The sequence below is a fragment of the Passer domesticus genome, chromosome 10 (genome assembly GCF_036417665.1).
Source record: "Passer domesticus isolate bPasDom1 chromosome 10, bPasDom1.hap1, whole genome shotgun sequence".
In the NCBI taxonomy this organism is placed as follows: Eukaryota; Metazoa; Chordata; class Aves; order Passeriformes; family Passeridae; genus Passer; species Passer domesticus.
The window spans coordinates 17,564,567-17,587,767 of NC_087483.1; the positions used below are offsets into that span (position 1 = coordinate 17,564,567).

Sequence of the window (23,201 nt, forward strand, 5' to 3'; positions counted from 1 at the left end):
TTATGCAGGAAAGCTAAAATAAATATCATATTAAAATAATTTTAATAATTTAAAATTTGAAATGTGCATGACAAAATATATAAAAGCTAATGCTGCTTATGTGAGAAACAGGGCTCACATCCTGACAATTTATACACTATAGAAAAGATTCTTAAAGGCTCAAAAAAGTGCTCTTTGCTGGCACCCACATCTCACAATTGTCAGATACAGGACCATTGAATATGTCCAAGGCTGACTGTGAACTACTGGCCTCTGAATATCAAAACTCCATGGATCTGCATTGAACCAGGTGAATTCCAAGCATGGCTTCATTGTCAGTCTCTTATCTTCTACCTCCAGGGTAGCAACTTGTGCACTTATCTCAAAACTGCTCACCTCAGATTAAAATTCTAAACTTTTGACTGCAATGGCTGAGGATGGTAGAGCCTGCCACAAACTCAGCACTGAAGCTGAGAAGGAAAAAATACAGATTATTATCAAAATGGTCTAGTTTTTAATTATGCATACCTTATTTTAAAAAATAATACCCAGTTGAATATCTCTACCAAAAAGTCACAATAACTACTTTTTGAAATTAAACATTTTTGAGTTAATTGTTCTAACAGCAAATGAATAAGGTACAGTCCTCGTCCTGTGGTGTAGCTGCTGTACACCAAAAAAAAAAATCTACATTCAGTAACACTGAACTTCAAGTGGATAAAAAGCAAGTCAGAAGTTTTAAAGATTTCAGACTGCTTGTCACCTATCTTCAGGTTACCTCACCATATTGCATTACCTGTCTTGCTTCAGAGAGGAGACAATGCTAAGGCTTCACAAAGCACACAACACTTAACCCACACATTTCAAAACCATTTCTATGTAAGGACTGATAGATTTATTTGAAGACCAGTAACATACAAGAGACCTTTTTTGTAAACCAATGCAAACACTTCTTACTGAGCAAAGAATCTCATTCTAGAATACTGGTCTCATTAATTATTAAAAATTACAATATTAAAAAAAATTCATCCTTCTGTTCGCTTCAGAATAGTATGAATTCTTACTCAATAAAAATGTATGTGAATACAGTATAGAGAAAAAATAGAGTAATACTGTAAGAAAAACCATAAAGCTGTTAAACTCACCAAACAAATTCTAGAGGGAAATGAAACTCAGCAGTGTTTGAAAATGAAAAATGGTTAAGCCAGAACAGAAAAAAAGTCAGAGTAGCAAATACTGTACAGATTTGCAAAAACACAACCCAGGACACAAATACATTAAAACCAGTGCAATGACAGGCCTATTTCAAAGGCCCAATTCACATATTAGGAATTTCTTCATTCAGTACCTGAACTGTCTGGACCTGTGGAGACTGAATAACTGATGGCTGGGCAGCCTGAATTACTCCATGCACTTGAACCGTCTGCCCATTGGGCAGCTGAACTAAGGTCACCGTGGGTGCAGAAGATGTTGCATGAGCTGCTGGCATAGATACCTGCAAAGAAGAGACAGTGAGCATAAATTAGGTTATTGCAAAATCTCCTTAGTTCAGTGTTTGTTTTGGTGAAAGAACTATGTCTCTTCTAGACCCCAGTAAGATGACCCAAATGTTTCAGTGTAATGTAAAACCCCCTGAACTGCCTGAGCCCAGCACCTGACCTACTTCACAAAATAATCTAATGCAGAATTTCTGCAAGCTCAAACATAATCAGTAAAATCACTGAGAAGAAGAAAAACACAACTGCCACTATTTTGAGGTAACCTGATACAAAGACACCGTTACCTTTCACTTACTTCACTTGGATACTGCTCAGACTCGGGTGTACTCCTACAGACACTGCTGAATCAGAGGCAGAAACATATGGGAGTGGAGCTATTTTTGTTCTCACTCAGGAAAATGCAAAGAATTTGCCAGATGTAAGAACTTAACGTTTTTAGGGAATCATACCTTTCACCTGCTACAGATTAAGCCATATGAGTAGCTGGCAAAGTGCATGTAAATGAAGAAAACTGACCATGTGTTCAGACAGAAAAACCCCATGAGTTTGCAGTGGAAGTAAGTATTTTGCAGGCAGTCACTGTGATTATTGTGTAACAGCTCAACACAAACTCTACTTTCAAGAGTTACTTCTATGAGGAAAAATTGCCCATGTTTGAAACACAACTGTTTCTCCAGCACAGACCTGCAGGCACGGCAGCTATGCCAACACTGATGGCCTCAGCAGGGCACATTATGGCTTTGGGGACAGCAGGAGCCACACAGAGCTGTTCATGCACACGGGGCAGTCTCACCCCGGCAGGCCACAAGAACTGCTCTGGGCAGTGAAGTGCCAAGGCTGCTCCATGCCCTGTGCACATCCAGAACCAGCAGCTGATGCTGACAGGATGCCTGGGTCAGGGGCTGGGGGCTCCTGAAGGGCAGCAGAGTGCAGCACACGCTGTCCCCAGTGAGCGTCCCTGCCACGCCATGGCCCCCAGGGAAGGACTGCAGGCAAGCATCGGCTGCTCTGGCAGACCTGGTGGCTCACTTGCCAGCTTTCTTCTTGTCACCCAAGTCTGGAAAACCTAACAATGCTCCAAGGTTCAAGAGCATTAAAAAAAAATTCGATCCACATAGCTGCAGTGCAAGAAAGGGCTGCACTGCTGTCCTACCTCATCTCAAAGGGCTGCTAAGTACTGGATTCAGAAAGAAATCTTCTGCTGTCCCCGTGAACACATGATTCTCAAAAAGCTGCCATTGCTCATCTCTGAATTTTCATAAACATCCACCACTTACAATGAAATCTTGTTTAACAACAAAATTAAAGGGAATTACATGCAGTCCTCTCTCCTCCACAGCTGTCTCTCCCTAATCCACCAATTTGCATTTGCTTTCACCTTCCTTTTTCAGGAAAGCAGATGCAGCATTACATGGTGCTACTTAAGTTGCATCTGAGAGAAACCGGGCTGAGATTAACATGAGAGCCCTTTCCTCTGACAAATTATATTCCTTTGCCAAGTGACCTTTCTTAATAATGCACGTCTGACTAAACAGTCCTTGGCAATGACAGCAAAGCTGATCAACTGGAGGCCACTGTGGTTGGATTAAGCCCACAGCAGAGTGTAACTTCCGCACATGTCTCTGACTCATACCTTGTGGAACTGGGACGAGTTTCCTTCTGACTCTGAAAGCTACCCTGAACTCACTGAAAACGCAGCAATTAAACTAAGCTTGCAAGAGGGGTGACCTTACAAGAGATAATGAAAGAATTAAATGGATATAATTGGTTATTTAGATTTGGCTAGGCCTCTGAGGGCACTCCCTAATGCCAAACACTGCCACTTCACTTATTAAAAATATCATAGTAACATAACACTGGTGTGAACAACACAAGGAATTATGTTTAGACTGTTTTATCACCTCCACAAACCCTGCACAGGCTGGGGAAAAACCAAGGTGCAGATAATATAGTGAATGACAACATGGTGGTTCACGTGGATTTTAACCATGCTTGTATAGTGTTTTCTTACTTGGAAAAAAGTCTCATTCAAGTGCTGGGGTAATTATGTCCGAGTGAAGTGCATTCTATCCACTACATACTTTTAAGTTCAGCTCCCTGGAGGTTAGTATGTTAGCACATAAATGGAAAACACTCTTGATTCTCTGGACTAAACCTTAAAGCACATGAAGTGAGCAGCAGTTAACTGGTTTTGCAGGAGAAATAAACTACTTCCACTCAGTTCACACTGAAGTGTTATTCACACCACCTACATCCTGTGCCTAAGTTAGACAGTGAGAAAACTGCCCAAAGAGGCAAGCTGGTGCAGGGCAGCTGGTGGCTTGTAAATTCACACTAGAGCTTCACCCAACAAGATCACCCTGTGCATTTAAACAGCTCCAATCCCTACACTATCACTTGCATGGAAATGGACAGACTATAGAGGGCAGGACTTGCTTGGAAGTCTCTGGACTACCAAAAGGTGCAAAGACTTTAAAAAGACACTAATCATTTATAGAAACGAAGTGATGTAACACTTGTGCCACTTAAAAGACACTCAATTCCATAAACTATGAGATCAAAAACACCTGTTTGGTTTTTGCAGACTACAATGAATTTTCAAATTAAATGGTTACAGAGAGCTAAACAGATTCTGTAGTCATTCATACAATGGGGTTGCTTCTGCCAACCATCAGTGTATTCAAAAATGAAACCCAATCCCAAAATCAGAGATAGAGCTGTGATTGTGTGTCTCTCCAAAATAATTTGGGGACAACAAATTATCTACTTGTGTCTCTCTAACTTGCCAATAATTCTGTGAAACTCTGGAGACAACAGGATAACACAAGCTGCCAAGTGCCAGATTATTCCACTTGACTGTAATGCTCATAATATTAATCCCATCTGATGAAATATTTTATTTGCTGCCTTATTTATCTACATATTCAGTTTGCTTTCTTCAGAATTAAACTGACTGCTATAGACAAGTTTTTAACAGAAAACACAACAGCAAGACAACCCAGTCAATATAAAAAAGACAGTAGATTACACGTGTTGAAATGAATACCTTTCAGTGGTATGGTTGTGGTAAAGAATGCTAAAAATATTTTTATTCATTACTGTGTTAACATTACACAATTTACACACGTACAGCTCTCCAGAGCTAATGCAGCCTACCACTCTACTGCTTTAAAAATGTGAAGACAAATATTAAAAGAACTATACATCACATGTGTTTCAAAATGGTAGCAACAGAATCTTCTCTCAGCCCCATGAGCAGACATTATCCCTCTTAAAAATATTAACCACAAGTAAAACTATTACACCATATGATTTTTATACCTGGGCTAACGTTGCAATCTGTGGTTGTGCCTGTACTGTCATCTGTTGGGTTTCTGCCTCTGTACCGGCTGCATCTCCACTCTGCTGGGTCTCTGCTCCAGATTCCATGGTCATTTAGTTACCTACAATCACAACATTTGTCGTAAGTCTGGGTTGGTATGCAAGTCCATTACTCTTGGTGAATCTGGCAGTAATCACTGCAGCTGAATTCCCATTACTACATACTGTTTTAATTAGCTTATTAAATATTGCCAAATTATTAGTATTCAGGCAAATTCTTTTCATGCCAGGTGTTTGCCTCAGGTTGATTCTTCTGCGTGTAATGTTTCTGAAAAACAAGTCCAGTCTCCTCCAACAATGAGAACAGGAAAAAATGCATTTTGCTCATCCTAAAAAAACTGAGCAATTGCACTCTGCTGACCTAGTACCTCTGCAATTTGTATTAAAGACCTGTCAGTACGTCAGGAAGGACACTCCTTCAGTGCCAAGGTGACCACATGCCCTGTTACAGCCCTCCCTCTCCCCCCAGCTGCAGTCTGCAGATATCCAACAGCAATTGTTCCTGGGTGCTCAGTTCTCAGTTGTCTTTGCCTGAACTAAATATGCAACATCTCCATGCAAGTTCTTTCCATCACCATGCTGTGCATGGCTCTACATCACAGCAACTCAGCCTCTTCCACCCAGTGATTTTAAAGCCAGTATACAAAATGATGGAAGCCATTTCTACTTGAACCTTACCACAAATGTTTTTATATTTAGAGGTGCACATTAGTTTGTCATGACCTAAGTTTTTTATCCTATACAGCTCCTAATACACTGATATTTCTAAACACTAACTGAGCAAACCTAGATCACCAGAACATATAACTCTATAAAAAGAGGTTGCATAACTTCCAAACCCATGCACGTAGGCAGAGTGCAATGCCTGTTAAATTCTGCACCAATCTGAGAAAATCACTTTTCAGTTCTTCTTTAAGTACTGATCTGAAAATACTTGATATAAGAAAGATCTTCAAAATACAAAAAAATTATATATCAATGCTACTGTATTATACAGAACTCCAAATATTAAGAATGGGTATCACCTCCATGGCCACAACACTTACTCTGTGTACCACCCTGTGCTGCCTGAGTTATTCTGGCCTCTGGTTACCCCAGGGCAGCACACCTCTCTTCAGAGCTGGTCCAAAACAACCATTAGAGCATTTCTGCTTTGGGAAGAGGCCTGGAGGCAGAGGATGCTCAGAGCAGAAGAAAGGTGGAAGGAAGCAAAAATACCCCTCTCCTTCCCTGGATCCCTGAGGAAAAGACTTAGAAGCATCAAGACGGGGTGGTACCATGTCCATACTCCAGACATTTCATTTTAAACACAAAATCAGGGAAACTTCCATTTCAATGCAAACTATACCTCAGTGTTACAGGAAAGAGAATACCTCTTATACTGCCTAAAATAGCAGAGTCACACTTCAACCCTGAATATGAAATGTCTTACAGTAAGCAACTGATAATCAAGAGATAAAACAGCTTTTCACAGTAGTAACTGCATTCTACATCGAAAGAAATCAAGCCAGTGTATATAAGTAAAAACCTGTATATTTACTATTGAAAGTGACCATTCAAATGAGCTTGTGTGTGTGTCAGCACTGAAATGTAAAGTATCAAATATTTAGTTCTAACATCAGTAAAGAAAATAATTAAAACTGATTTTCCTTGAAAATTAACAACAAAAGAAAACACTGAATTTTTTCAAAACCAAATTAAACTGCTCTAAGCAGTGGAATTTTGTTATACCTCTCTCTCTCTAGTCAAGACTTCTGTGCTACAAACCAAAGCTTTCCCATATTGCGTTTCATATTTCAAAAAGCATACAAGAAAACCCATGCACTATTAGTATTTGCAACATATTTTACCCAACAACTTTTAAAGACTTAATTACAACAGTTTACATGGTTTTCTAGCCCAACTTTAACACATAAGTCACATTTTAACACTTATTTCTCCATGCTATATGTCCATCTTTCTTTTGAGTATTCTGTATTTTGAAAACTACAAACCAGACTACCATAGGTTTTCCCTTTGATTTTTACCATTTTAATATTTCTCCAAGGTAAGCAAATCAACAACTTTTCCCAATTCTATGCATGTGTCATGGTTACTCCAGTCAAAGACTACCTCACTGGAAGCATTTCAGAAGCAGATTTTTCACATCAGCAACATCTCCCAGCCAAGTCTCTCCAAAGAAGTTTTGAACACAACTTTCCAGCTATAAATCCAAGTATACTGCAAAACTAATAATGCTTTTGTTTGCTGATAGAAATCATGACTCCAGCATGGAGTGAGCTGGGATTAGAAATGGATGAAATGTGCAAGTATCAGGTATTTAGCAATGTTCACTGAGGTAAATGTGTTGCCAAATTCCTGCTGATAAATGCAATGTTTTCCTAAGAAGAATTTCCAATCCTCTCATACACTATTCAGCAAAGGTTCTCTGTCTTTACAAGCTTGGCTTCCATGCCTGCATCATCTTTTGCATATGTAATCAGCACAAGGATTAACTGTTTGAGATACTCCCTCTTCTGTAACACCAACATTTCAGAAATCAAATTCTTAATATGAATTGCAAACACCTAAAAGGAACTTCCTCATTTCGTAATGTAAGAACCAAGCAGTGCAGGAAGCTGGCTGCAAGATTTACATATTGCCACATGCAGTTTAAGTTTAAGTGAGTTTCCAATGACCTGCAATTTTCTGACAAGCTCTCAGTCTCATGTTATTTAGAGGTTCTAAGGACCCTGGTTCAATTTAGCTTGTACTTATACATCACAGGATTTAAATTCTAGCAGATTCTCTACTACCTTTCACAGCAATTTGTGGGAAAAAAGAGGAATCAGATTTTTGAGCATCAAGGCATCATATTCCAGAGACAGTGGCCACTACATTGTTTAACATTTGGGTTTGACCAAGATTGCCAAGATGTACAGGACCATGCACACAGAAAATAATCACTTACTAAGCTGCATGTATGGGTAAGGTCATGACAACTGAAATTAATGCTGTCAATTCCTATTCTTGCAATTTACAGTGAAAATATGCTTGGTTTGAAACATTAACCTCCCAACATACATAAATGAATGCCAATCTGTACATCTCCTTCCTAAACTTTCAAACCCCTAGTTTAGACAAGCTTTGCTGACATGTATCCCAGCATCTTTCTGGTCTTGTGGGTGCCACCTCCTTTCATTCCTCCTGCCCTGTTGACAGTGGCCCACCCTGCTCCGTGGCACTGATTTCCCTGGCAGGCACCACACCAGGATTCTCAAATGAAGACAGGGATCTGAGAAGTGTCCTAGTGGGGATCAAGTCTCCAGGGCATGGACAGCATATGGGAGCCAAGGGAGCACACTTCTCATTTTTCCTTGCTTCCAGGCTACTTCCCAGCTTGTCAGGAGAAGACACCCACATATGCACATACTTGGAGAAAAGATTAGTAACTGCAGTATTGAACCAAGTATTCTAAATGAAACTAACTGAAAATAATAGCTATTAACAACCAGAGCTGGAAAAACAGAGACTGCTTGCCTAAAACATCCTGGGTATGAACTCTGAACACCAGAAAGCTCAGGAGACTACCTGGTTAGAGATGGTTTTGTAGGGCACAGCTTTCTTCATTAGTTCAAAAGCAGCAGCAGTATTACATTTACTAATGCTTTTTCCTAATAACTTACTAATGATCTCAAACTCTGGAAGCATAGAGCCAAACAGTGAAACGTTCAGCTGAAGATGGGCATTTATTTTACCTAAATCAAGACTGGGAGAAGGAGTTCAGCAGAGGATAACAACTGTCCCAGCTGAATTTACACCATGACCAAAGAAGACAGATTCCACCAAAAATAAACAGCTCTAGAGTGCAACTGAACTACATATACTGCAGAAAAATCCAGATTAACCTGTCTCCTTAGCTGCATAAAGCTGGAACGGGCACCTAGCTAAGGGCTGCTGCAGAGAGATCCACTTCAGATTTCTTCTTGATGTGCATTTATGACAAGAAAAGCTACAGAGTTAGACTGCAACAAAAATAAGAAACAGGGTCATCTTGAACTACTGTATTTGTGTAGCTGGACCCTACACATCACCTGGATTACAGTGCAGAGACTGGGAACCTGCATTAAAAATGGGTTCTGTGGAATTTGGGTATTCAGAGAAAGCAAGTATTTAGGGCAATGAAAACCTGTTTTATGAAGAGACTAGACAGATTTTTATTATTTATTCCAGAATGGAGAAAAATACTTAAAAATAATTTAGAAAATATATTTAAACTATTAACAGGGTAAGTAAACTCTAAACATGCACTGTCTGATTATGAAATCAGCAAAGCTTACTTAAAGATGTCAAATTTTAAAGTATAAAAATGAAAAAATCCATTAAAAATTATGAAAATTGATACCTCATGTACTGCATAAATGGAGCAATGATGCTACTGATAAGAAATTTATTAGGACTTAAACATGGGTTAGACAGGCACTTGGGTAAAAGGAATATCCAAACATATGTTGAATTAGTACAGTTTTCTCATGCCAAAAACAGTGCTGAACCAAAAGGAAGATAATAACCTAAGGAGTTGGGATTTAAACTGATTTCTAATGTTTAAAAATTCAAATAAATGCTTTTATGAGTGGGAAGATTATATCCCATGTAACTTTTGCAGGTTCCAGTAGTCTTTTGAGGTACCTCCTGATCTTCACTATCTCGAAGACAGGACGCTGAACAAGGTGCTACAGGTAATGCTGACTCCTGTCATCCTGTTAATTAAAATGACCAGCAATGCAGTGCATCCAGAGCACGAGCTGTTAGTTACCTCCCCTCCCACCTGCCTAGAGTTAGGATAAAACAGAATTGTCTTCCAACAGCTCTCATCTCATCTTCTTCACTCTTTAGTATCCTCCCCTTGGTATGACTGGTCTGTCTGCTCTATTTTGCTTCCCTACATCTTTTTCTATCTCCTGTCTGATTTACCCCCATGAATTTTAGCACATCTAAAGATCAGGCTCTGCTCCTTGGCTTCCCCTTGCTCACACAAGCTGTGGAGCTTTCCTGCTCTGCAGACAGGCTGCTTTTCATCTCCCAAGGCAGAGTGGAGAAGAGAAAGGTGGAGATGCTTTCCCCACCATCAAATCCAAGGATCAAAGCACACTGTGGCTGTTAGAGCAGATAGAACTTCCCATCCAGTTTCATAAGCAAAAGTCCTTAACACCCTTTCTGTTTTTCAGGTGGACAGCTGGCACAGTAAAACAGGGCACCTTTCTTTTTTCTCTCTTTATTAGCACTGTGGTGGCAATTCACTGTCAGAAGTTCAAGCTCACACAGACAGTTACTGCCCAGCTGACATTACTGCACCTCCAGGAAACACAGTTCACTTTATGCCTGAGGCACTGCCACACCTGCTCCCCAGCAAACACAGCTTCACCAAGGGACACGCTATGAGGAGTACTCCTCTGACTTCTACATTTATTTTACTGAAGTATACACAAAGATTTTGAAGAAAAACAAGTCTCCAGAAGCAGTGCAGAGCAGAGACCCAACAGACTCATGCCCATTCTGAGCCTGACTTGTACCCCACCCAACTGCTCACCCAACACCTTCAGAGGTCACTCTACTGCCACATGAGACTCCTGATCCAGGGCAATATGCAGTCACCCAGCTGCTCATGGCAGTGAAGCTGAGGGAAGGGAAATTGAGGCAGTGCCTGTTTCTCAAGCCCTGTATTCACAGCAGGTGTGCCAGTACAATTGTTCAGGAAGCAAGCACAGCCCCAGCACCCAAAGTTCAGGGATTTGACTCATTCCGTATGTAATGCATATGGCTTTATAAAGCCACAGATCCACCGTGAAAGCACTGCAAAGATCATCAAACACCACTCTGGTACACAACTGTTTTCATGGTTCCAGCATAAGCCCTGAGAACACTGACCTGCAATCTGTAAACATTTGCACTGCCACCTTGCAGAGTGGCAGCCTTTTTAGCCACAGCTCAACAGCCACTTTTTGAACTCCATTCAGCAGCTGCCAGACTGAAAATGTTCAGAGAAAAATAATTTTATTTACAGCTAACACATGGGACTTCAAATAACCAGTAATAAATGCTTAACAGGACAAGATGGGTCCATAATTATGTCTCTTTGTCACTAATGACTATAGTGGCTTGGCACAAGAATTGCAATTTATCCCACAGCTTCTCTGTCATCCCAAGCTGGCACTGCCACTGCTCCTGGGTCTTTGCTCCCTGTGTCCTCTTCCTTGGGTGACCAGTCTGTGTGTCACACTGTGAACACAACCTATGTTTGCTGCTTCATCTGAAATTCACCTTTTACTACACCACAGAATGGGTTCTCCACAAAGCCATTTGATGATCACACCAGCTTCTGGGTCAGGGAAGCCCAGAGGCCGGGAAAAGCAAGTGGAAGTGCAAATAAAAGAATGGCTGCAACAAGCAACACCACTAAAAATGCCAAAAATGAAGAAGAGTCTTCAGATTGTGTTCTGCAAATAATCTGCAATCTGCCAGGCAAACTGAAGAATTAGAAGCTGGAAAAATTGTCCTTGTCACTGAAAGTATTTAATCTTGAACACACAAGAAAAATTTAATCTCACTGTAAAAATATCTTGCACAAAGCAGAATCATTCTATCAGCAGAATGTAATATCTGCAGTCCCACCCTCTGTTTCCATCAATGTGACACTCAGAGCAGTGTCTAAAAACTCTCTGCTGACTGAATACAGCCCGTAACAGCCACTGCAAGAGATGTGAACAAGGCAGTATCTTCATACAGGACACAGAAGAAATGCAAACAGGACCCTTAATTAAAATTAACCAAGTTTTCTGGCTCATGACTTTTTCAACAAAACTTCTGTTATGCCTCTAAAGTCAGTGAAAAATTCCCACACCAGATTTAAATATATGAGTGATGGAAGTACTGGAAACTATTTGTGTTGCATACTCAACCTCTATTTTACTACAGAAAATGCTGTGGCAGATTTTAAAACAAGGGCAGAAGACCAAAACTGTAATCTCAGAGCTACAGTGGTGAACACCCAAACCAGCAGTCTCCTCTACATTTTGTTCTCTGTTGGCATAGCTCAAGCAAGCTGACATTTACCAGGCAGATGGTGAATCAGTAGGTACAAGTAAGGTGTATGAGTGAAAGTTGCTTGGACACTCTTCACTGCTGTATCCTCCTGATTTGACTTTATACTCCTGGCATTGTACTAGTATTTAGTGTTTCTGCCTTCAAGCTTTTTAAAAGGAAAAAAGGCTCTGACAGCTATTAACTGCAATTAGTTTCTTGTATCCCAAATTACACTAATAAATACAGAAGCGTCCAGCAAATATTTGGTACACACAATTTAATTCAGGTTTAACCTATACTGCCTTTTTTCAACATAAATAATAAATAAAGAAATAAATCAGCCACCCCTTTTTACTAACCCTACCTAATAGCTGGGATAGGTCTTATGTGAATACATGAGCAGAGCCCAGTAGAAGCAGCCAAGGGGAGACACCAGAGCAAGCACTTCCTAAGGCATTAACAGTGAAAAGCAAACAAATGACTCTCCACTGTCCTATTCCCCCCAAAATACTGCCAGACTTCACTTAGACAAAACAAAATGTCAAAACAAATCCCAGGAAGGTTACAAAGTCATTAGGTAACTATTATTATTATTATTGAAAACATAATACATAAGTACGTTCTATTTATAAATGCTCTGTGCTCCTATTGAAGGCACTTAGGGTATTAAAAGACTAATTCACATGTTTTAAGTCTGTGGTCCTCAAAATGCAGAACAGAATTGTGGTAACTATTTCTAAACACCATTATTGCAGTAAAAACAACGAAAACCCACCAGAAGAGATCTGCAAACTGAATTTTAAAGAAGCAAGATATTTTCAAGAATGTTCTGGCCAACATATCCAATCTATTCACAGAGACTTCTATGAATTCTGTCCATTTTGTCATTCTTAACACATTCATTGCCAATATCATATTTATGCATTTCAGTTACTTACTAACTGACTGCACTTTACTACAGCTTACCATCTGTTCTCTGACATTATTTTTAGGGCATAAAACTTACCTAATTTTCAATCTATGCAGATTCCTTGCAATTCTTACAAACTGTAAAAGCTTTCTTTTCTCAAAAATGAAACCATATTAAATTGCCAAAATGTATGCCTGTTTTCTTTCTGGGACTGCTGAAAGTACCGCGGCTCACCTCATCACATGTAGCTGCTGGTTACTTAATGGAACCCATCACATTGTATCTGAACACTATCATCTGCAGGCAGGCATCTTTAGTGCAATATAAAATATAGGCACCAAATGATTTTTTATCATGCTGTTGGGGAGCTAATGCTCCTGCTGAACAGACCACAACTCCAGGAACAGGCTCTGCAATTGGTACAGGCCAGCAAGTCAATAATCAGCACAGCCACTTGTGACAAGCTTTAATTTCTGGCCCTAATCAAATTCTCATTTTACCTTTGACTGAAACAGCTGTGGGTAGAGAAGTGAGGGATCTATGATTCCATGGGATTTGCAGCTGACCTCAGCCCAGATGGGGGCAGCTACCTGAAGACAGCCACTTCTCATATTTGCTCTTCTCACTGCAGTGTGGAACTGTGACAGCACATCAGGCTGATGGCAATGTTAAAAGGTGACAAGATTACATCTGTACGATGACAAGTGAGCGAGTTCTGCTCAGCCCAGGGTGAAAGCTTGCTGCATGGAAACAGCACCCATCTAAGAGCCTGTTAATGCAGCCTGACCCCAGGCAATGAAGTACAGAGGTGGGTACAATAAACTCCCACGTTACTGCTAGCAGGCCTGTGCCCGAGCTGGAACACCCTGCTCTCAGCACGGTGCCAGCCTGGGCTCAGCGCCACAGCGCAGCAGCTCTACGAGCCCTCGTGAGGAGGCAGGTCGTACCTGGAGGGAGCAACTCAGAAACAGTTCTCTCCTACCACCCAGATATCTAGATATGCCAAATAAATAATTTACCTTGCTGGTCAACCAGAACATTTCGAGCCACTTCCTTTCACATCACGTGAAAGTGTTCCAGTAGTAGAGCTAAGGCAGCCCAGGGTGAAGACAGGAGAGCTAATTCTGCAAGTGGTCAGAGACCATCCCCTTTCCCACTGTCAGGGAGAAAAGAGGACTGTCACTACAATAATTAAAGGAGTATTCAGAGCAGAAAATGATGCCAAGTTAGCAAGGCTAAGATCCATCTAAAGGAAGGTGCATGTGTTCCTTTTTTCCACTGGGTAGAGCTGTCAGAACTTGAGATTTCTACCTGACCTGCCAGAGTCATTCAGATGAATATTACATTTGTTCTCCTCCATATCCATTTCTATGTTTTATGGTCTTTTACTGCCTCACCATTCATGCTGGCAGAATAAAAACCACCTAAATGCTGCATGACATATTTTGAGAACCTTTTGACATGTTGTAGGGATCTTTGTCCACTTGCCAAGCAACCTTTAAACATTCCAGGTCTGAGGCATCAGCTGGAAGAACTGCTGCAATTCCAAGCGTGGGGCAGGCTGAAACTCTGTAGGGAGAGCCTCTAAACATTTTTATTAAATAAAGGGTTATCTCTGAGGTGAGGGAACTACTGGAGCTTGATCTCAGCAAACAACCACAGGAGCGATGACTGACTGCTCAGCAGAGTCACTCTCCCAAAATGAGGAAGACCTAAGATGTTGTTAGGACAGAGGTATTTAATATATGACTGCCTCCTGCACAGGCTGCACTCCTTAGATGTGCTAGGGAAATCCACAGCCTCAGTCACTGGGTCTGTGACAAATGCTTATGTGAGCAAAGCTAAAGCTACTTTGAATCCCTACAGATGATCCAGCTCTCTCGTGGTGCTTTGAGCAGATCAGGAACAACTTATAGAAAGATACAAATAAAAACCAGAGCATTACACCAGGCCTACACCCATGGTTAACCTGACTGCTCCAAGCCCAAGGGCCAAAAATACAACATGAAGTCATCTCAGACCTGTAACAGAAAAAGGAATCACATCCATACAGGTGTTTCCTTAATTCTATTAATTTAAATTACATACCAGATATGATTTCATGGAATAATGTGATAAAAGTCAGAGGACCACATAAACATGTTTATTATTACCTGAAATCTTTCTATTCCAAAGAAATGTTTTCAGAATCTCTGTTAATTTTACAGTGTGAAAATATTAATAGACACAAGTAATTTATCAGAATAGAGCACTGTAAGACTGGACCGAAGGTTCTTAAGAGATTACACTGATTAAATATGACACTCTAAAGTAATATGAATGTAAATTTATATTCTGAAACTCAAGTCTTCTGGGAAATCCCAGATATTCAGGGGATTTTCCCATGAATAAAGTAAATGTTTCCTTTTCCACTTTATAATGAAGGAGAGCAACTGTCAGTATTTAAAGGGTTTTTTACAGTCTCAAATGTTAAATTACAGACCTGAATTTTATCATCCATTTGCAATAACATAATAATGATAATAACAATAAGCCTGAGGTTTAAATAGCATAGGTCACCTTAGCCAAATACTGTATGTACACTGAAAAGGGTCAGATACTGGAATCCCAAAGTGACACATATGACATTCCCTTTCACATCATTCTTCTGTTGCAGAGAACTATCAAATCAGTTGGGGAACTTAGGGCAAGCATGGAGTTTCAGGTATTTATAAGCTGCACATTTAAACTTGACAAGAGGGATTTGTGTCTGCTGGTGAGAAGGGACAGCTCCATGGCTAATGTTTCTAACCCACTTCTGAATGTCAGTGGCTAAAGCATCAATTCATAAAAAAATATCACTTGAGATATTTATGCTGCAAGCTTGACAGAGATGAACTATTTAGACAAAGAGTACTCATTCTGATTGATGCTTGGAACATATGTGGTATTTCTAGAGTTCAACCCATAGTATAAAAGCATGAAGTTTTATAACTTGGTAAATATTGGAAAGTCTTTTTTAAAAAACTCAAACACTTCTAATGAGTTCAGAAAGAAAACACAACAAAATAGATGTTTCAGACCAATGCTTTAACTGTTTTATTAGTAAATATCTTTAGAGTTGGTCACCTGAAAGTAAGACTGAGTTATTCATACAAAGCTGATAATTACCACATATCAAGTCTCTGAAATAAAACCCAAAAAACCCAGTATCTTTAAAAGCAACACAGTTTGTTTATTATTGTTATTATTAAATAGCTTTGTTTAACTTTTAACAGGCAGTATAATATATTTTTTGCTTTAATGTCCTCCAGGAAGTGAAAACCTTTGAATTCTTTCTGAGGTTGGAGTGCTAGAGTAGAGTATGCCCGAGTGTGCACAGGAAAAACAGCACTTCCTTACAAACCTTGCCCTTGCCAAATTTCTGAATGCATCCTATTCACAAAATTAATTGCAACATTAAAACCAAAAGGTCTACATCTTAAACCGCAGCTTAGACTTGGAAATACTTTTAAATCCTAAAATTGCTCTGGCTTTACTAGTTTTATTGAAAACATCGTTGCTTGGTCAATTAGCACTAGTCTTGAAGCATCATCAGACTATGTTGCTTAATGCACCAAAATTAAATCTGTGACCCAGCCTCTCCCTAAAAACCAACTGAAATGCAACAGCGATCAAACTCTGTAGTAAAATAACTCTGACTAATGTTATCAACTATGTGGATTCTAGTTTATCTTTCATCTATCTTTAAAATTTGCCTGGGCAGTGCAGGAGAGCCTTTTAAAGGAGAAAGATCACTCACATGCCTGCCAGGCAGATCTACTCTGCAAAAGCATCATCTCCAAAGTGAGCAACATGACTGTCCCCATAGACCAGGGGTGTGATTTGCTGGTAATGCTGAAGGTCTGCAATGACCCAGAGTAAGCAACTGGAGCCACTGATGAACCAGAAAGGAGAAGAGAAAGAAAGAGATTCCATGTTTCACATCAGTGTGTTGCACACAAAAGAAAATCTCCATTTTGCTTTCTGCAACTACAGTTTTGCTAGCACTTCTGCGGGCAGCACTGCCAGCTCAGGCTCTGGTTTCCTCTAAATTCTTTCTTATTTACACCTTTACACCTGTCTGTCAAGCTGTCTCGTAAATGGCACCAGGCAACCAATTTGCACTCCAGACAAGGAAACACAATTCCTAGCCTGGACCAGTTCTCTGGTCCAGCTCAGTCATACTGTGAAGAGAAGCAGGAACAGGGAAGGTGGAGCCAAGTCTACCCTGCTGCAGCCAGCCCTGTCAATGAAAGCAAGGTAAATCAAACCATGGGTATAGGTGTCACAAGATTGTGGGAAGCCAACAAAGATGCTGAAAAAACCACCTCTATTCTGTAACTTGATTAATGTTGTGATGACTGCTTAGGAGTGGGAGGCTGGAAACAGGATGAGTATTTTTTATATAATCAACATTAGCTTTCTGAGGATTGGGCAGAGATGTATTTTTCAAACAGCCATGTTGCTGACAAAGCAGCTATTTGCAGCAGGTAACACACTTCTTCCTCTCCCCAGTCCAGGGTAATGTGCACTGGTTACACATCCACATTAACTTTACACTACAACTTCCTGGCCAGTAGTTTCAGCCACCATTAATTATTTTACAATCTGGAAGGCAGGCCAAGGCAGTTAGCAGTTTGTAGCAGCAGTGACTCTACAGTGAGCTCACTGCCAGGCCCACTGACAGGATGTGCACCAAGTGCTGGACCTGGATCCCTTCTGGAGCTTTGTATTTCAACTTAGGCTTCATTAAAGAGATGTTATACATCATTCTCCCCTGCTGACTGGGCTTCTCATAATGATAAGTACCTAAGGGGTAACACTGATCTAACCTCCTGAGAAGACTGAAACCTGCCTCTGATAAGGAGCAGTTAATTCAATCACACAGGTATCATGAAGCTTTTAAAAAAGGAAACTTTCCTTGCTTGGTTATTTTAGTTGTTGTTTATTTTTCGACTTACTGTGTTCTTAGCCTTCCTAGCTGCAAATACAAACTCGTGTGGCTCTGATCACTCTGGACAGAGTCCAACTGTTCCTTCTTTCACTCCAAGTCATGGATATTGCTGCCATTCCCCAAGATGGGTCTGCTGACACAGCTCGGCTGCTGAAGGGAGAAATTGGGTACCCCTCCTTCCCTCCCCGACTGTCACTGCAAATTTGCACTGGTGCTTGTGCCACCAGCACAAACAAATCTCAATCACCAACCAATTCAGCTCGCTCATGCAGGAGAAAATTATCTACTAAAAAAGTTCTCTCCTGGGTTAGTGATTTGAACTGGGTTATTAGGTTTTGTATACAATCAACACTACAGCCAATGTAAAGAGATGGTCCAGCACCACACAGCCAGGAGCAGGATGGAGACAGCAAGACTCTGTCTCCTGAGAGCCACATGCAGCTGTATCAGCTCAGACAAAACCACAGCAACAGATCACTTTTGTTGGTTATACTGTGGCATTAGTACACAGTACCCTTTCTCACACCTTCCCTTCCCTTTCATCTCTCAGAATTTTCCTATCACTACAAAAGGAAAATCTGGATGAGTTTCACAAAGAGGGCAGGGGTTCTACACCTACAGTAATGCCCTAGCCTTTTTTTTTTTTTGCCAAGAGAAAGAAAGCTCTCTACAATCCAGAAAGGTGTAAATTTAAAAATCCTTCTCATATTGTAGGCTACTTGGAGCAATGGACAGGCATCAATGCATTCTGAGGCCAGGCCAGCTACACACAGCCAGATGCCAGAAAAAAAAAGGCAAAAAAAAAATGCTTCCCATCCATTATTTAATAGGATATAAAAGGTGATGAGAGAGATTTTACAGATGAGATTTTGACATTCAAGCCCAAGGAAAGGTGCAAGGGGAAGTGAAATCCAATTGATACTGGAACAGCATAGAGAATGAGAGATTTAAGGCAGCACCTATAAGAAAAGTGCATGTAATATTGGACCCAAAATGTCACAGGAGGTTGCAGAGTTTCTGAAGAGATGACTAAAATATTGCAGTAAAGAGCTGCAGTGAATAGCAACAGGTGAACTTAAAATGTGAATTGAAAAAAAGGAAGTAGAGGAAGTGAAGAGAGAACTTGCTAAAACACACACACACAAAAGGTGTTTGAAACAAGTAAATAAGCAGCACAAGAAATCAGTTTAATACATGATATTGAAGTTTGGGAACAGCTGTTGCTCACGTTCATTTGCTCATGGTCAGCACATGTAAGAACTTAAGACATGGCTGAATGATCCAGCTCTGTGGCAAGAACCCCAGCAGGATCTGTGTCATCCAGCTTAGTTATAAACACAGCAATAATTAAAAATTTTTTACATAGGCTGCCCTGTCTCATTTAGCAGCAAAGCTGATTGAGCTGCCCTTATCTCCCTGCTCATTCCAGCCCCATCCCTTCCCCTGATTATGCTGGTACAGCTCCTGTGCAGCCAGGCAGCAACTAGGGCAGGGAATGATCCAGGTGAAAATGAACCAGGCCCCACACCTCTCAAACAGCTGAACCATTTCCCCATGCAGTAGCCCAAGCATTTGTGCAAGTGCAATGGAAAAGACATGGAAGTATTACTACCAAAAAATGCTATGAGGAACTCTGGTTTCAGTTCATCAGCCAGGAGATAAGCTTCAAGAATTCCCAGATTTCTTAGGCTACCTGCTCTTTTGTGAGTTTAGAAATCTATCTGAAGAAGTTTCTGCCTAAAGAAGAAAAGATAACCAAGCTTTAGTTCTGCCGTGTGCAGGGAAAAGGAGTTTTCCTGATAACCTCAATGACTAAACAGACTATCACAGAACACTTAGAAGATCAGAGATTTTTACAAATCACTTTAACTCTCCCCTCCAAAAAGCATGAAAGCATCAAGGATAGAGATTTTTATTTCAGTTTCCTGAACCAAGGTAGGTTCTAGACAATTCACTGTAAGGCTTTCTGCAACTGTGTCTCAAATAGCCAGTGTAGTCTGTCAGAGAACAACTGAAAAGTAACAAAATCCAGAACAGCAATTGGCAGGAGTCTCCTATCTTCAGAACTATTTTTCCACCTAATGGTATTTTTTTTTTCAAAATATCAACTCTTACAATATTCTTAGAACAAAAACAGGAATGCTTATTAGCTTAGGATAATATCCTGTACCTCTCTGCACTCTACTCAAAAAACACTGCAAGTAACTAACAAGTGTCAGTGCTGCTTTAAACTTGTGTGTATGTACATGTCAGGTAAACATATACAAGCATCCAAAGTGGAACACGCTTCCTCCAAATTCTTTATCTTCTCACCTTAAAGTGCCTCTTCCAACACTGAGTTTTCTATTCTTTCCACTTGACACATAATACTATAAATCTAGCACTGCCAGACAAAAACAGCAGCAGAGATTTCTTGGCTGTTTTTGAGTCCTCTTTTTACCTGAAAGGCCAACTACAGCCTGGCACATTTTCACCTCCTGGGCAGCTGACAAGGCTGTTTCAGAAATATGGAAAGCTGGAAGGTGTTGTATTCATTCTCACTCACCTTTTTTAACTGCAGTACAATCAAGTGATTTAAAAGCTTTGAAGAACAAAATAGGTATCAATGCCTTCATGTTGGGAGATGTACAGAGATCACTAATGGCAGGCTGCTCAGGTTTTCACAATCACTATGAAATATGATCTCAGACTGCAGATGAGGCAACACAATTTTTGATTCAGTAAAAAAAAAAAATCACTGCCTTGTCATGAACTTCAGCTGTATGCAGGTAGGTACCAGAGAACTCAAAGGAAACTGGGTAGGGTTGTTTCTGTAGATGAGGATTGCTGTCACATCCCACAAAACTAACTTTAGTTAGATTAGTGGCAGAAAGCTAACACGGCCTTCTCACTGCACAAAAGCCTTGAGAGGTGTGGCATGAGTAACTGATCTCCACTTGCTTCCAGAGATCCAAAAATAGAGGTGAAGTGTGAATATCCCATTTGTTTCAAAACGGTGCCAACAGAAATTCCCAGCTGGGGCCTTGTCTCCTATCAAAATATGCACCTATAGAGCTGTAGCTGCACTTAGGCAAGAGGAGCTGCTTCTCACTGCAGCAGAACAGCTGCTCTGCAGAGTAAGATCTACAGAGGATTCTGTACAGCAAGAGCTGTGCTGGTGCAGGTTTCCAAGAAACAGCCAGACTGATGACTTGACAGTCTAAATCAGATGTTTCTAAATTTTCTGTATCAGCAAACCCCTCTCCCCTTTTAGACCTTTGGGGTGTTTTTTGTGTTGTTTTTTTTTTTGTTTGACTGGTTCTTTACATTTTTTACCCAGAGTAGTAGACACACATATCACCAAACCTATGAGAAAAAAAAATACATTAGATGCAGACTGTTCAGTGCAGATCCAAACACCATATTGAGAGCACCAATCTGAATACTGGTGCTATCTCAATTACAGCATTAAAAGTGATTACACTCTTTACTACATGCAACAATTTCATTTTAGGTCACATGTAAGTGATGCTTAGCAAATACACAACCACCTCTCTGCTCCCTTTTCTCCCTGACCTGTGAGGGGACAAAGCTGGTGAGGAAATGCAGAGACCTGTGTTTGAAATCATGGATCTGAGTCTTCTACTCTATTATGAAGCAGAATAAAATGAAGTGTTTTTCTAAAACTACAAAAAAACAACAAGCAAGGATTTTCTGTCCCATTTTTGTATTTACAATGTAGTGCGTATTCCATCAAACCAAGAATGAATGAAATACACCAACAATTACACTCTCTTTAATCACTATCAACAGCTACATTGCTTACTGAAGTCCTCAGATGTCTATTAATCCCTTTAAAGTTTAAAAACCCTCTTCTCATGTTGGTATTACACAGTGAAGTTACGTAGAGCATCTTTGGCCTTCATTTCAAAACAAGTGGTGGAAGTGACAGGAAACAGAAATTCACATACAAGGAAATATACATGTGAATTACAAATATCCATTTTGAACAAAACCTATTTTAGTGACTTCGTATTTTACTGTATAAATCCACATTTGTTGATACAAGGAAGAAAGGATGCAAGCAGAGTCTCAGAATTCCTGTATTCTAAAATTGTGTTTAGTGGTGGTCAGCATGGGACTAAACAGAGATACATGATATTTCTAAGAAGTCTCTAGTCTTTTATTTAGGAAACAAAAAACATGTTTCTAACCCCGGGGCGGGGGGGGGGGGGGGGAGAAAAAAAAAAAAGACAGGTGTTATTCCAGAAGCAGATTGTGAGCTGGCACTCCAATATTTAAGAAAAAGAAACAAAAATTTTAAAAGTGTTTCATGAAAAAAAAAAAATCATATGCTCATTTAAAACTTTTTATCCGTGTATACATTTAAAACGTGTAACAACCTTTGCTTAAAAAGATTTTTAAGTCTGCCACGTTGTTTTTGCTTACTACTGTAACACAAAATAGCAGATATGCAGGATTTGAGAGTAGAACAAAGTCAAAACACTGCCTTCTACTCTAGGCAAGAAAAGAGGAAAAAAAGCCCCCAGCTGCAGCAATGCAAGGCTGGTGTAAGGTGGAAAAAGGCATGCGAGCTGACATTTGCTATTAAAGCTGGGATAGAGGTCAAATCCTGCTCGCTGTGCAGCACCCAAGTCTGTGGAAAACTGGCAAAAGCAAATCCCAAACCGAGATTTACCAGCCGCAGCCTGGCTCAAGTTCACTTTGGGTTAAAAATACTCGCGGGGAGCAGCGGCGCGGCAGAGGGAACCGTATCCCTGTTACGTGACCTGCGCGCGGGCTCGGGCTGCGCCCGCGGCTGCCGCCCGGAGCGCGGTGTTGGGTGACCGGCACCTCTGCCCGGAGACGGAGCGACAGCGCGCCGCCGGACCGAGCGCTGCCCCGGCTTCCAGCACAGATTTTATTAAAAGCTTCTCGTTACAGAGCCGGGGAGCGCCCCACGCACTCGTGTCCATCGCGGCGGGAGTCTGTTTGTTTATCCGTACGGCGCCGGGGAAGCGGAACTCCGGCGGGCGCGGGGGGCCGCGGCGGCCCCGCGGGAGGGTCCCCGGAGCCCGGCGGGGCCGGGGGCGGCAGCGGGGGAGCGAGAGCCGGAGCGCACACGGCGGGGAGGGGGCGCGGGCGGGAGCGCGGCCGCCCCCCGCCGCCGCCGCTCCCCCTCGTCGTCGTCCTCCGCCGCCTCCTCCGGGGGCCGGGGGGCGCGGGGCCCCTTCCCCGCCGCGCTGAGCGCCGCCGCTGGCTGCCGGCAGAGCCGCCGCCGCCGCCCGGCCGTGGCGGCCGCCGCCGGGCCGGCTCCCATCCGCCATTATCCTTTGTTCGCGGCGCGGCGGCGGCGGGGATGTTGCAGGGCTCGGCTCCATCTTTAAGGCGGGCGCCCCTCCCGCGGGCGGTGCGC

General features: G+C 41.3%; 1 protein-coding gene across 3 annotated transcripts in view; it reads right to left on the reverse strand.

The window, feature by feature from the left end:
- The window catches only part of CREB1 (cAMP responsive element binding protein 1), a 39,775-nt gene that overhangs the window by 15,588 nt on the left and 986 nt on the right, over positions 1 to 23,201 (reverse strand). For 2 of the 3 annotated variants that reach the window (XM_064434105.1, XM_064434104.1), the window contains exons 2-3: positions 4,800 to 4,921; positions 1,328 to 1,474 (exon numbers count right to left, since the gene is read on the reverse strand). In XM_064434105.1, the coding sequence (XP_064290175.1) occupies positions 1,328 to 1,474; positions 4,800 to 4,913 (261 nt within the window). In that variant the 5' untranslated portion in view covers positions 4,914 to 4,921. The remainder of the gene's footprint in view (positions 1 to 1,327; positions 1,475 to 4,799; positions 4,922 to 23,201) is intronic. The other variant, XM_064434106.1, reaches the window with a different exon arrangement.